General features: G+C 40.0%; 1 protein-coding gene across 1 annotated transcript; it reads left to right on the top strand.

Annotated features, from left to right (window-relative positions):
- The first annotated feature begins 11,454 nt into the window (after window positions 1–11,454).
- Window positions 11,455–14,029, top strand: socs3a (suppressor of cytokine signaling 3a). The gene is made up of 2 exons (XM_042505650.2): window positions 11,455–11,641; window positions 12,171–14,029. Exon 2 carries the CDS (start codon window positions 12,305–12,307, stop codon window positions 12,920–12,922), a length of 618 nt encoding a protein of 205 aa, XP_042361584.1. The 5' UTR covers window positions 11,455–11,641; window positions 12,171–12,304; the 3' UTR covers window positions 12,923–14,029.
- The last annotated feature ends 1,713 nt before the right edge of the window (window positions 14,030–15,742 follow it).

The following is a 15,742-nucleotide window of genomic DNA, read 5'->3' as shown; positions in this document are numbered from 1 at the left end:
AAAAATATGCATGTATACTGAGTGCTAACATAGCTGCAATTTTATTAGATGCCTTCTAAAACCAGGGAATAAACACTCATTCATGATGACTGAAAAGATGAAAGGGCGCTGTTGTAACTCACACAGAAACACACCTGTGCCAGTAACAATGGGCTCGATTCAGCTCGCAGTCAGTTTACAGTCACCCTGATATGACGTCATTGCATCTGCCATGAAGACATTTTGTGCAAGGTCATCGAAGGCCCTGTCATGCACACATGTGGAATCATTTCCTTACTGAGAGAAAAGCCAGGATCAAAGCTTTCCCCATGGTGACTGATGCATCCTGGGTAGTTTCCTCAGACATCTGGGACTGACTCAAGCCCCTTTAGACAATGTATGTGGAGTACAAGGGAAAACTTATCGTTGAGGGATAACTTGCAGTCAAGATCTGGCTCCTTTTGGATTACAGGACATCTACCAGGTAACCCCCCCCCCCCCTCCCGATATTCTGAAACGTCCCTGTCTTCTGCCTGGCACATATCACAGGATATCAGCACTCTAATCTGGACAGTAACCACAAAACCGGCGCAAACATGGCACGTGCACACTAAATCAATCTGGAAACATCACGCTTACTGGCACAGCTCAGGATCAAGTTACTATAGAGGAAGTATGTGTCTCTGCGTTTGCATGTGGTCATAAGTGTAGACGCATATGGATAACCAGCGTATTATTTTATTTATCTAGGTCATGCTTTTGAAAGAGATCCTGATCTCAATGGGTTTTTATCTGGCCAAATAAAGGTTATAATTTGCATATGAATAAAGTGTGCATGAGTGCGTGTTCTCTGTCCACTCACTCATTTGTATGTTGTAGCAGTATGTGCACTCTCGCTTGAGTGCATTTAAACAAGTTGAATGTGAAACAGCATCTCTCATCCAACCTGCTATTATAGTGTAGACAGATTTATTACCATCTGCACAATGACATCAGCCAGCTATTTCAGGGGTTTGTGGGAATCAAAGTCCATTTTGAAGATCCCGATTATGTCATTGGCTCCCTTTGTCTCCAAGCATTTGATACTGATAAACGGTTGGAGGCGGCAGTGGCCAGGCGAGCCGAGATAGGCGGGCAGCATCAGATCAATCATATTATCTACCATGATGCAATCTGAATGTCTGAGGCAGCAGTTGATCATGATCTGGATGCTGGTAGTTTCGGGGAATGTGGCAGATGTGCATTTTCCAGATGCAGGCTGTACCACCATGGTGGTATGACCTCACATACTTATTTCAGCTGGAAAGTTCGAAGATCAAAGAAGTGCAAACTGTAATCTTGCACCTCATGGTTTCCTTTGGGGTGTTTATTAGTTTTCTCTCTTGTTTGCATATAACTCATGCATTGTAAAGTATATTAGAGGAGTAGCTGACACTGTGGGAAAAATGCTTTTTTACTCTCTTGCTGAAAGTTAAATGAGAGGATCCATACTGCTCTCATGCATGTAAATATACAGTTATCAGCCAGTTAGCTTAGCTTAGCAATAGAAATACAAACAGGGAGAAACTGACAGCCTATTTCGATTCAGAGGTAACAAAATCCACCTACCAGCATGTGCAAAGCTTTCTAGAGGTGAGGTGGACTATTTCTTGGTTGGGGCCATAGATTGTATTTAAAGATGGATGACACGCCCCTACTCCTGCTATGCCTAAGTGAGGCTAAAATACAGGCACTGCCATCTTGCGTTGGTGATGTCATTGAATATATCATTGCAATAGTGATATGCGCAATGTGGGAGTTCCCCGCTAAAACACCCATCTGACCAATTCTGAGCAGCCCCATTGAATGCAAGCGCATGGATTGGTTGTCACAGCCGTCAATCATGGCGGTAAATCCCCATTTTTAATAACTTTAAACCAAACTTATCACAAACATTTGATCAGGGTGATGAGAAAAGCTTTCAGTGACAGAAACCATACTTGGGAAAAAAAATATTTGATGTTTACTTTGAGTTTTTAGTTTGGCCAATGTGCGTCCCATTCACTAACATGGAGGGGCAGGCCTTAGGAACTATACTACAGTCAGACACCAGGGGGTGATTGAGATTAAAATGTTACATTTTGGGAGCAGTGTTATGTTGTCAACCTTTATATACAGTCTATGGTTGGGACAGATAACTTTCAGGAGTCCTTAACTGTTGCCTGGCAACAGGTTTCAACCAAGGAATAGTCCAGGGACATAACCCCTGTTAAAACTGCAAATGTTGGCTTTTACACTTCCTGTAACAAGATATAACCTGTTAATGAGTGACCTTTAGAGATGCTAGTCGGTGGATTTTGTTACCTTCTAACAGAGCCAAGCTAGTTGTTTCCACGTTTCCAGTCTTTATGCTAAGCTAAGATAAGCTGTTGGCTCCAGCTTCATATTTAAAGGTCTAGTGTATAGCAGTGTGGTGGTGAGGTTGCAGGTTGCAACCAACTAATTGCACCCTCTGGGTCCATCACTTGATGCCATGGGGCCCAGAAAGACTTTTCCCCATAGACTTACCTTGAGATGTCTGTAAATCAGTGCATACACTTTTTTGTGTATAAAAAAAAACTCAAAATGACTTGTTAAACAATTTATCGGTTTGGTTCAACAACATTTAGAAAGTTAAGAAGAGTCGCAAGATTAAATCATTGTATTCTCATTCAAGCTAGTGGAGAGTTAAACCAGAAGTTAGCCATTCAGCCGATGGAAGTTAGACAATCAGGTGCACTCAGCTGCGCTTGGCCATCATAAATCTCTGATATACATGCCCTGTTGGCCCCATGTGGAGGATCCGGGTACTCTCATAGCATGGTTTTTCATAGAAATGAACTGGGCCCCACCACCAATGCTGTATCCAGGTATCCTAATACACCCATGCTTATTAAGACCCCCAGGACTCCTGCTTAGCCTTGCCTCTAATGTTTCCCAGTGGCCACTTGCAGTATTACAGCAAATCAATCCCCTGCAGCAAAAATATTCCCCATAGACCACCATTATAAAAGAGATGTCTGAAAACTGCTGAAAGGACACTTTGAACTGGAAGGTCAATTATGACACTTTCTATTATGAGTTTTTGATCCTTGGAAGTTTTAAATGACTAAAACTTCCCTTAAACCGAGAAAAACTCAGATTTCGAAATCTATGATGTCATCACAATGTAAATTCTAAGAGACAAGCAGGAACTTGTGGGCGGGGTCAGCGGGAGAAACACTACTGCACATGGTCAGTAGGCTGCATACCAGGTTAGTAAACCCATAAGCTAGAAAACGTATATGGCTTATGTGCCCAGTGAGCAGCTCCATTAAAAAGGAATAGATGCCATCTTTGGGGTCTGATATCTAGTTATTATTTCATTGTACATCTGTGGAGTGAACCCACTATGTATGCAGATATTAATGGCTCATTCTAAGGTAACTAAAACAGAGTGATTCTTAGTTTCAGGTAAAAGTTAACTAATGAAAAGCTAGTTATTTTCTTCAATTTCTGCCAATTTATCCTCCTAAATCTTTAACACTGGATCTTTAATGTACAGACATGAGAGTGGTGTTGATTTTCTCATCTAACTCTCAACAAGAAAAAGAAAAGGTGTCTTTCTGAAAATGTCACTGTCCCTCTTGCAGTAAATGATGCTTTGCACCCATTAGAATATCTACAATTAAGAAGTCAAACATCAAAAAGTTTGTATCTTTCTAGACAAAGATAGAATGCGACGTGGCGTACAGTGGATCAGCTGATTTTATGTGCTACACTATAATCTTGAACATTTGAACTTCAGCTTGCCAGTAAATGTTGAGGTGTAATGTGCCTAGCAACCACATCTGGCATAATGAGGGTCGTGGTGGAAAATAATGACACACTGGATGTCATACCCGATGACGTTTGTGACATTTACTTCTTTCTTTTACTTCTTCCTCAATGCCATGACTTTGCAGTCAAGGTGAACTGAATAACTCGTTCCCATAGTCTGCATTTCCTGTATCCATTTTCACAAGTTAGCACTAAATGTTAAAATAGTTATTGCACAAGTTTTGTCAGCTATATGTGATTTGGAAAGAATGGGTTTTGAAATACTTGTGTGGGTCTCTCAGGAGTTAGTCTTGTGATGTCGACCTCAATAATAGCCCCAGCTCTCTGTCACATGACCAAAATGTTGGTAACTGACACATACTCTTCCAGTTGCAACTTCTCACAACAGGACTAGACATTCCTATTATGGTCTCATTGGCTTATACCAGGAAATTATTTAGACAACAAGTTTATCACAGCTCTCCTGTTGTCACATCAAAAGCTTACTCCCTCTTCTCCTTCTCCACTTGTTAACCTTGAGAAGAGGAGCCATTGGCTCTGGCCCCGTCAATGGGCCACAGTGTGGTGAAGTGTAAATATTGGAGTAGTGCCCGGAGCTGAAAAGTTTCATTTGTTTGCAGGTCATTTGCTGGCAGGGCTTACAACAGACAATGCCAGAAAGTACATCATAAAAACAGGAATAAAATGATTTATTCAAGGATCTTACCTGGTAACGTCATGGGCTAATGTTAAGAAGCTCCCCAGCTGCTGTGACATAGATAGACACATTTTCAAGGAATAATAATCTGTGTTAGTGGAGGAAATGTACTGAAGTCAGCACTTTTAAGGTACTTATATTTTACTTGAGCATCTCAGTTTTGATACTTTATTTTTCTACTGCACTATATTTTAGAGATATTACAAACAATATATATAATCATATAATCAGCTCATACCACAAAATGTATTATTACAGATTAAACATAATAAATGCTGCTTCACCATGACCAGCTACAACATTAACCCATTTGTGCCCAAAGACTACTAGTAATTGGTTTTTACATTTTTCATTACACACATGCAATGGCCTCCTATCGATATATTCCACCTAAATAAAATATGCACAGGACTATCATTAGTGATAAAGCAGGTAAAAACATTTGCATGAGGAGCCGTTCTTTATTCGTTTTAATGGATTTTAATGCATTTCTTAAAGTGTTCCTTCCAAGTTAACATACAAATATTGAAACAATGATATTATAATATAAAACTTTAGGGCTCATCCTGCACTTTTAGTGCTTTTGATACAGTACATTCAGTACATTTTGTCTTTAATACTTCTTTACTTTTAACTGAACACAATCTTAAATGCAAGACTTGTAAGGGTATTTTTATAGTGTTGTTACTTTGAGTTAAATAAATTATTGAAATGTGTCTGAATAAATATTTTTAAAAAAGAAATTGTATGACCTAACATGAAAAATGGCCTCATAATTTAACTTACCTAGAATAGCTGCAATTGTGAAATATCTTTGTGGACAGTTTTGTGGGTGTGAAAAATACAAAGTAATGGCCCTGTGTTCTTCTTTTAGCTCTTCCCAGAAGGCAGCTGTGACTGTGATGATACTCTCAGCCATAAATAGACTCCAGGCGACACTGTATGCTGGCAAGAATGCTGCATGTGCCCGGTATGATACGCCATCTTTCACTGCCAACTTTCACTGTTAGCTTTAACAATTTTTCAGGTCATCAAATGCCAATCCTCCCTTTATGGGAAACCTGTTTACTGATTTAGAATCAAACGCCCATATGTGGTGCAGAAGGGTGTAGACAGATTTTTTCAGCTCTGCAGATAGAGATATGACAGGGTGCACGCTTAGATCACATGGTGTAAATAAAAAAATGGGAGGGCACCTTTTTTCGTTGGATAAAATGCTGACTGATTTTTGTGTGAGCTTTTATATCAATCATCAGTCAGTCACTTCCTACTGTGGGATAAACGAGAAATGATAACAATAAAGTGTGCTTCCCTGTAAATTTACAGTAATGCTCAAGGGAGTTTCGCAATCAGTGTGAAGAAGCATATGTCATGAACAAAATATCCTAAAAAGAACTAATGACATCACTCCACATCACAGGGAGGATTACTCTAAAATGTTTTAACACAGCACAAAATGCATTAATACATTTTATACTGATACCCAAAGGACATAGTTTGTTTTTATGAATATTGTGTAGAGAATGAATTGTGAAAAACAGTGTTGCCACTTAGGGCTTTTGTTATTTACTGTCTGGGGTGTTCACACACCTTCCCATATTTCAAAGAAATTACACAGACAGACAGAGAGAGACCAGGAAATTACCACTGGTTGATTGGTGATTACATAGAAGCAATCTTGCTCAACCAACAAGGAAGTTTTACAGTAACACTGCAGCTGTGAGTGACACATCTCAATAGTGGACAAACGGTGATATTAAGGGCAGCAGGTAGAGGCAGGAAGTAAAACTACTGTACATAATGATACAGGACTAACAGGAATTAGATCGGCTAATATGCCAGGAACCTTCCTGTTTATCTCAGATCATCAGTGACACTTCTATAGTAACTGACCTGATTTGAATCATACATAATTAACATCTCATAGCAACTACAATGTTTCCTCTTATGCTGTGCTCACACCACGAGTGACACAGCAACACAAGTCATTTTCAATTAAAGCTGGTGACACAAAACTACAAACTGATGGCTTTTTTCAAGCACTCCAATGAGGTCCAACCATTCATAAGTGTTTTTGTTTCTACCTGTGGTACTATTTTTTTTAGGTTAGGTAGTGGATGTTATGTGCTAGCTTTATGTACATTGTGGTGCGATGGGACAGTAAAATGTGATGCTTAAATAGGGCTCAGACATTGAACAAAAGCACAGATGGTTTTGTGACTAAATACAAACTTTAGATGAAGTTCAGATGCGGTGCTTTGTGGCAAGTACTCTACACACACAAGCCTGTGACGATGTGACTACATAAACCAGCACTTCAACCGCAACTCAGCGGTAATGTAACTGATCATGCTGTTGCTGTGTTGCGTATAGTATAAACATAGCATCGAAACTCTTTCAGTCATTCTGTATCGGTTAAAGCTGGTGGATTTTATATAGGTGACATAAGAGGATGCCAAAATTGCATCCCAAATCCAAGTTTTTTTTAACTTAAAAAAAGGACAACATAAGGGATATGAAGGACCAGAGTGTATGTGGAGAACATTACAATAAGAGAAAATAAAAAGGCAAAAGCCATCTTCGCGCAGTACAAAAACAAAATAAATAAATAAAAGAAAAAGACAATAATTTCATCTTTGCACATAGTGAATTTTCTCATTGCTTGTTATTTATTATAACTGTTTGTTATAGATTTTTTAAATTAGTTCTGATCTTGTTTTGCCTGAGTCCAGACTTTTGAATCTGCCCAACCCATTGAGTTTGAGTTGACTTTGATTCTGGCATTGTGGCATGAAACAGTGGCGAGTGGGAAAGAAAGCGTAATCTGTCAGCCAGTCAGCTGACAAAACAAACATCAATGTCCGCCTGCCTACAGGTCAAAAGCCATTGTACTTGCCTGCATGGACAGTAATGTTCACAATGTGATTTTATTTAAGCCTGAATTACATTCAGCCGCTCTCTGTTTTATCAATCTCTATGGACTTGTTTGTGTTTGGGCCTTGTGGTTGTGCTGACATAAAAACTCAGCTCTCACTGCTGAAATTTAGCCACAGATTTGGTGTATCTCCTGGCTCCAATAACTGTCAAATGGCGTGCTGACACCGACTACTCTACCCCTACTGCAGGCGTACACCAGCATAGTACAGGTACAGACCCACAGTGACGCAAGATTCAGGCCAATATGTGGAAGTATCAAATCTCCCTCCTCCACAGAAATCAGACTAGACGCAATGTCAGACTAAAGATGGAAGTGGAGTGAAACAAATTGACAATTGTGTCTAATATCAGGCAAGTCCTTGTTAGCAAATAAATAAATAATAAGAATTTTTAGGAAACTTGCTCAGGGCACCAACTGTGTTAGTTCCACCTGTGGATTTCAGTAAAACACATATTTTTTAACCCACCATGATTGTAGATGATGTGATGTCCTGTAAATAACATCAGCTGATTTCAGGGCTCACTGTATTCAGCTGTGCAAACAATAAGTGGCGCCTTTGTAATTGCCAACACCTCAAACAATTTCACAGAACTGGCAAAACACACAGAGCTTTTAAAAGATCTCCTTGTTTCAGTAAAATTCTCCTAGACCAAGCAGCTCCAAAATATTTTGTTGAATAACATTTTTCTCTGTCCAGCAGAGAACTCCGCTTTTTCCCCCCCTCGTACCCACTGGGTTTACGGGAACCATGAGCTAGAGTAAATTTCTGAGTCAGTGTGGGAAAACCTAAACAGCTGCCTTTTCCACTAAACAGTGGTTCAGACCAATAAGCTATCATGCGAGGCCTTGTCCCATCCGCAGAGCTCAAATTCATTGAGTTTGCATGTGAGTTGAGACTCATTCACCTCTAACGTCATGTTTAGAGTATTAAGAGGATACACATTCAGAAACCAAAGAAAAACATGGAAAAAAGGGTGTGTTTTTGGTTTTTATTTAGATTCTGTAAACCTACTAGAAATAAAAGACACAGACACACATCGCCTACAGAGCCAAAACTGTCATTGCCAACCCTCACACCCTGAGGCTCAGATGTTTGGCCAGAGTCCTGCGGCATGCAGAGTAGAAAGCTTTCTCAGCCTCAGGTCACTTGGTTCGTCAGTGGCCTTGACTGACCAACCATTTGAGGGTTGACCTCTGGTTAAGTACACACTATCTTCTGTTTGTTTATTTTACTTTTTTTTTTGGTTACAAGTCTTGACGTACTTACTCTTTTTTTAAACATCTTTCTAGCTGGGCTTAAAGGTCCATTTTCCCTACTCTATTAGTTGGGAAATTACATACTAAAAAGCCAAGTCAGCATGCTGTAATAATGTGCATAGTGGTTTCCTTGGAGACGTGGTGAGCTCAAACATAGTGTAGGGGGGTGTTTCCCTCCCTTCTTCCTTTCATTGACTTGCGTTATGGTCCCAGTGGAGACTTTAGATGCTAAATACATGCCTCACAATGATGACACAATAGATTTTCTGGAAACAAGTGGACTGTTACGAGGCTATCCTAGTGACCCTCCCCCCTTCATCCTGCTGGTGGTCTGAATCAGACAACACCTGACTCACCTCTGTGGACACAGCTGGCTTTTACCAAAACCCATCAGGCTCTGTGGCGTCAGTCCGTTGCCCACAACCCGCCTCCCTCTATCAAGCTCCCAGCTGAAGTTTGGTAAAACGCACGCCAAAAACAGATGTATCTTTTCCTGAGGGTTAAACCGAGAAGTGTCAGAGCCGTTTACTGTCTGACTGTAACTTATATGCTGTCATCTACATGATGAGTACTCAGAGTCAACAGGTTAAAGGAAGACAAAGTCTGACATGACACCATAGCCTGGAGTTAATCTGTCATTCAGTAACCACCTGAGGCTGACGGTGGTCATGGCTGAGTCAGCAGGGAGGGCGCTGCTGTGGATTGTATGAGCACTCTATCAGTCACACACATGTTGCCAAAGATTAGGCTGACTTTACATGAGGATCTGAAGTCAGCTTCCCTTAGATGGCCCAATGCTGATTTACAAATTATTAAAATGATGATAAAGACGGCCTTACAGTAAGGATGAGATCAGGAGAAGAGCTGGGGTCACCACAGTAGGAGGAGGGGAGATGAAAACTGTCAAAATTTAAATCTTATATAAAACAGAATTTTTAAAATAGACAAATAAATAGATAAAAAATAAAACTAAAAACAAAATATATTTTAACTTTATATAATAAAATTGTTTCTGGTTGAATTATATATATAAAAGATCATTTAATATTTCTAATCCCTATATCAATATTTACTAAATTTTGCATGGGGGGACTCTAAGCCTGGGCCCCCCAGTGTCTGGGAATGCCACCAATTAGGGCATTTTAAGTGTTTATTATAAGGTATTTGTCAAAAATTAAAATTTGTCCTTTTTTTAAAAAAAATATTTGCATATTTCGCTTATGCTACTCATTACTATTGCACTGTATGTATTATAGGTGTCATTTTCTGTGCAAACACCAGCCTTCACTCACTGTATGTGTTTTGTAAAAATAGCATAACATGGAGGCTACATCTATTTTTTCAAAATTAAGAAAAGGCCTAATAATTTGAAAAATAAAATTTAAAAAAAATCCCAGATCTAATTATGTCTCATATCATTCACACTTGTACTTGGACAGGCAAGGAAAGACAGGACAATTCAATGTGCTTTTCAGAACAATAAAATATAAAACTTAATAAAGGATGCAGATTTACAATAAGAGTTAAGAGATAAGATGTGAAAGATAAAAGTAATTACTAAATGATTTGCATTTTTAAAAAAATAAAAATCATCAAAAATAGCAAGAGTGCAGAGGTGCAAACATTAAAAAATATTTTAAATTCTGAAAATAAATGAATATACTTAAGCATAAATTCATACATTTAACTATTTTTCAAATCTAGTCAATAGATTTCTAATAATAGCAGTTGTAAAGTATTTTGTAGTCAATACTAATAACTAACAACTACTTATTGTTCTCATCACAATTCATTATGAATCTGGAGAGTTTAAAAAAGGTAAATTAGGTGCCAAGAAAAAAAGCATCTAAATAGAGCTTTTTCATCATATATATATATATATATATATATATATATATATATATATATATATGTGTGTGTGTGTGTGTAAAAATTTTTAATGGGGGAATGGTCCCCCTGGACCCCCATACTGAGGTCTGGACTAAGCCCCCAATTTCCTTAAATCCTTAAAACGCCCCTAGACAACAGTATTAAAGTACACATTTTCACATTTTGATATTTAATGGCATGTTTACAGAGTGCATTTGGAGAGAGCCTTTTCCTGGTTTTATTATGGCCCTTGGGATAGATCAATCATAGAAGGTGCTCATAATCACTGCAGGGAAAAGCAGACAATAAACTCCACAACAATGAGTAAATAAGAACCTGCTGCCCCTGGATACCAGCTGTGGCTATTGGGAAACAATTGCTTCATGTGCTGTATACAGTGGCCCCAAAATCTGGCGCCCTCTCTGGAGAACTGCTGCTCAGCATGTGAGCAACAATTACTGAGTATTTCTCCGAAAACGACTACACAGAGCTGAATCATTACCTCATTGTTTAGGCAAAAGCGGAACTTCTACAAATATTTAAGAAAAAAACATTATAATCAAATATGTTTTTCAATAGCTTATCCTTAAACTCTAAAAAAGAGAGAGAGATTGTTTTATTTAAAGTGTTTATAAAGCACTAAAGAGACATACTAGGTTACCAAAGGTAATCAAGTATTGCTAGGAACTCCTCAACCTCATTTTAGACGAACAGCGGGGGGAGGGCGCTTCTCATAGCAGGAATCCTTTAAAAAAATAAATAAATGCTTCCTGTCAATCTGCCAAGAGAGAGAGTCTTTACTGGAATGGAGGAGGAGGAGGAGGAGGAGGAGGCGGAGTCACCACAGTAACCTCCTTCATAAGTAACTCACAGCACAGCAGGGCAGCACACAAGCTCTAACACGCCGAGCAAACTACTCTACAAGTTTGAAGTTTGAAGTTTGTTGCCAAAGAATTTCAGAAACATTTGTAAAATCCTAACAGTCGCTGAACAACAGTGCATCTATCCGGCGACTGCGCACTTGGATTTATTTTTAAAAGGGCGAGTTTGGAAAAACATTGAAGGTGAGGATCTTTTCTTTCTTTTCATTATAACACTTATATTTTTTTGCATGTTGTATATAAGAGGATGAATATTGTTGCGAGTGTTTGTATAAGTGAGGTTTAGTGAAGCCGGTAAATTGCGCAATCAAGATTACGCTGTCTTTACTGGAACTGACCGAGTCCCGAGGGCAGATTACACACAAAAAAGTTTCCCCGAAATGCCTGAAACTTAATTGGAAGCATTTTGTTTAAACACGCTGTTAAAGCGACACCGCCTCTTAAACAGAGGAGAGAAGTAATGTAGCTTGTGTCTCTTTTTTTGTTTTAAAATTACAAAAAAAAAAAAAAAAAACTCATGCGCTCTAGGGCAATTTCCCCATCACCACCAGGGATGTTTAAAGCTTCCACATCTGGAAAAATGGTTTCCAACAGAGCTGCTGCATCACATTAGGCCTCAACATGACTAAAACAGAGCTGTTACTGTATGTCAGCTTTTAAACTGCATTTTAATGTTTTCCACACTGAGCTCACATTTCTCTTGTCTCCTTAGGTGTTTCCAGACGGATTGACCTCTCCACGCCCTCACCGTCAACCCTCTGAACCTCTCTTTGACCCCACCTCCTCTTCTCTTGTCTGTGCGGCGCCCAGAGCTCCCCAAGCTACCTAGAGAGCGGGCACAGCGCCATGGTAACTCACAGCAAGTTTGACTCCGCGATGAGCAGCAGCCTCTTGGACTCCAGCATGCGGCTGCCTCACCGTTACAAGACTTTCACCTCCAAGACGCAGTACCAGATGGTCCTCGCCACGCTCCACAAGCTCCAGGAGAGTGGCTTCTACTGGGGTGCCATCACCGGGAAGGAGGCCAACGCCATGCTGGCGGCTGAAGCCACCGGCACGTTCCTCATCAGGGACAGCTCGGACAACAGACACCTGTTCGCCCTCAGTGTCAAGACAGCATCGGGGACCAAGAACCTGCGCATCCAATGTGACTCTTCTTCTTTTTACCTGCAGACAGACCCTAAGAACATTCAGTCTGTGCCCCACTTTGACTGCATCCTCAAGCTGGTGCATTTCTACATGCCTCAGAGCAAAGGAAACGCTCGCAGTGGGAATATCTACTATATTTACTCAGGAGGAGAGAAGATCCCTCTGGAGCTTGTCAAACCTCTCTCCTGTAGTTTGTCCACGCTGCAGCATCTGTGCAGAAAAACAGTCAATGGACATTTGGACATTTCTTCTAAAAGAGACCAACTTCCACATCCTCTAAAAGAGTTCCTCCAGGAGTATGATGCTCCTATCTAGAGGTGTTGGATTGGTGCTCTTGAAGGAGCAAAGACTTAAGAGTGAAATGAAGAAATGAGAAGGTTTCAGCACAGCTACAATCACAAAGGAGTAACGGTGAAGCCGAGCAGAGCCTGAGATCGAGCTAAAGGAGCAGTTTACTGTACTGACAAGATGTGAGCAGTTCTCACAGAAAACTGGGCATCAGTCTCTGGATTAGGGACTAATCCACCAAAAGGGCGAAGACCGAGAGAGTACTGCTGTAACCTGGTGGTATGAAACCCCGCCGTCCTCCTCTGCCTCACCGATGACATACAACTTTCTGAAAACTGAAGTGAGGCTCACAGTCAGCTGTCTACAGTCTGATGACGCACAGGTTCCCTCTGCTGCCGCCGCTGCTGCTAACCAAATGTGCTGCAAGGCTGTTGAGCTCGCACACATCAGAAAATCATCCATCCATTAAAGCCGGCTTTTACGGTCAGGCCGGCTTTTTTTGCTGACCTCAGATGATAATCTTGGACATATCAGACACGTCCTGTCTGGCATCCTGGGATCTCTGACCACGCTGGAAACACACAGACAATGGAAACTTAGAGTGGACACTGACGGCCTTCTGGGTCCAGTCGAAAAAGAGAAAACTAAACTTTTAAAGACCAGAAAATGTGCAAAGAATGTGTTTCTGATATTTTATGTAGACGAAGGGTTTACGCCAAACTTGCCTAAAGAAGACAGCAGTTTGTTGGAACACGACTGAATCCTAGAGGATCTTACTTGAGAGAACAGCACCACTGCTTCATATGGCTTCAGTGGTGAGGATACCAAAAGATATGGTAGTATTTGTGGCACAGACAGGATCACTATTGCTTGCAAATGAATGTATTAAGCAACTGTCTTTTCCCATAAGGAGAAGAATCCAAATGTGTCTTATTTTCATGAGTTTACATGAGTGAAGATGTGTTTTTGTGCTGTCTTTTATAAAGATGTGTTTTTGCCAGCCAAACCACTGGCTGTGGATGCTTGAAGATGTTTGTTTAACAAAGCGAGCAGACTGAAACGACTTTGCACTTATTTATATTTGTATGAACATTTCATTAATTTATAATAAAAAAGCCCTATTTTTCTATGAAATGAGATCTCTGTGTTTGTTTGGTTATGAGTCAAACTTTATTTTCACAGGCAGAGTAAACTGACTGATGGTGAAACACTCTACATGTTATATGCATCTTTCAGTTACATCTAGGAAACAAGTTCACTGTTTTATGGTTTCCTCTTAAAATTTAAAGTGTCTCAACCCCAGATGGGAAACCGTTGCTCTGTATGACACTGCATTTTTAGAGACACTCCAATAACAAACATATCTACATGTTATCAGTTTCTCATATCTCAAGAGCTTTAAAGTTTCTCTATTGAAGATAAGTTTCCTGGAAGAGACAAGCTCATTTTTATTTTCTGAGCTGATAAATTTATCCCTTTAACAAAGAAACTGCGCGGCCGCTTCAGACAAAATACTCCAGAACTAGAACAAGGCGGCTCCGGTCTTCTAGAGAATTACAAGTTGACTTTATACTGCTGTGACTCACTTGATTCTCTGTAGGTGTTAGTGTAACCTGACATGCTCTCACATGCACTTACATTTGTGATGCCTCTTAATTACATAAATGCCTCTTACTGCACAAGAAGTGTACAACTTCTCCGAAATGTCCCTGCCCTGTACATAAGTGCACACTCGGGTAAAAATATGTCAACATGTGTGCCTCACAAGATAGGAATTCAAAAAGTTGTATTTGCCATTGCACATTTTGCACCTCATGTGATCAAGCAGAGTGCTGCCAGTTCACTGGAACAACGTGTTCTTAAACAGCAGTGTGTGTGACACACCGTCTGTTCACCTGTGCACCGTCTGACGTCAGGCGACTTCACTACAATCAGGAGAGATGTCAAGTCTCCTCCGACCAGCGTAAACTATTGTCAGGATTATTTTTAGAACAACACATCCTGTGCTCCCTGGCTCTCTTCCTTTGTAAGAAGTGCCTGGTTTCCATCTGCATGTGTATGAGTGCTTTTGTTTTATATCTCTTTAAAATCTTAATCCTAATGTTGTGTTTGGCATCCTGGATACCCCTGGCCCTCTTAAAGGTCCAGAGTGTATAATTTAGAGGGGCATATTGGCACGAATTTAATATAATAAAATAAGTATGTTTTCTATTATGTGTGATCACCTGAAAATAAGAATTGTTGTGTTTTTATTTCCTTAGAATGAGCTACAGGGTGGGGGTTCCTGTCTACTGAGGCTGCTGCCATGTTTTAACAGACGAACCAAACACTTGCTCTAGATAGGGCCATGAGCATTTTCGCATTAGCCACTGTAGTTAGCAGCCCCTCCGCAATGAGCAGCAATGATAAAACACAGATTTTTTATTTTATTTTTTTTTAACTTTTTTTTTTAAATCTAAAATGGCTTTATTAGTGTTTTTACCAGATTAAATCACCAGGTCTGTTTGTTTTAGAGTGGGAGAGCTCTCTGCAGATAATTCAGCTCCTGGTAAAACTTTCCTGAGCATTTGAATTCAAGTTATTAGAGCGTCCCGTCTCCAACAAGCGTTAGAGAAACACTGATTTGTAAGGTGAAACTGCTTAATTCAGTGGTTTTACTAGTTTTAATCACCTGGTCTGTTTGTTTAACAGAGGAAGAGACCTCTGCATGTAACTCGGCTCCTGGTAAAAACCTCCTGAACTTCTGGATCAGAGAAAAGGTAAGCACACATTAGCAGGTGCTGGTTTGCAACATGCCAAACAGCGTCAGAGAAAACATGAATTTAGGGTCAAATAGTTTTATTCCAA

This window comes from Plectropomus leopardus, chromosome 18 (genome assembly GCF_026936395.1).
Source record: "Plectropomus leopardus strain MGB_pleo_1.0 chromosome 18, ASM2693639v1, whole genome shotgun sequence".
NCBI lineage: Eukaryota > Metazoa > Chordata > Actinopteri > Perciformes > Serranidae > Plectropomus > Plectropomus leopardus.
Note: the sequence above shows the minus strand (reverse complement) of the source record. Positions and strands in the feature narration are given on the sequence as shown.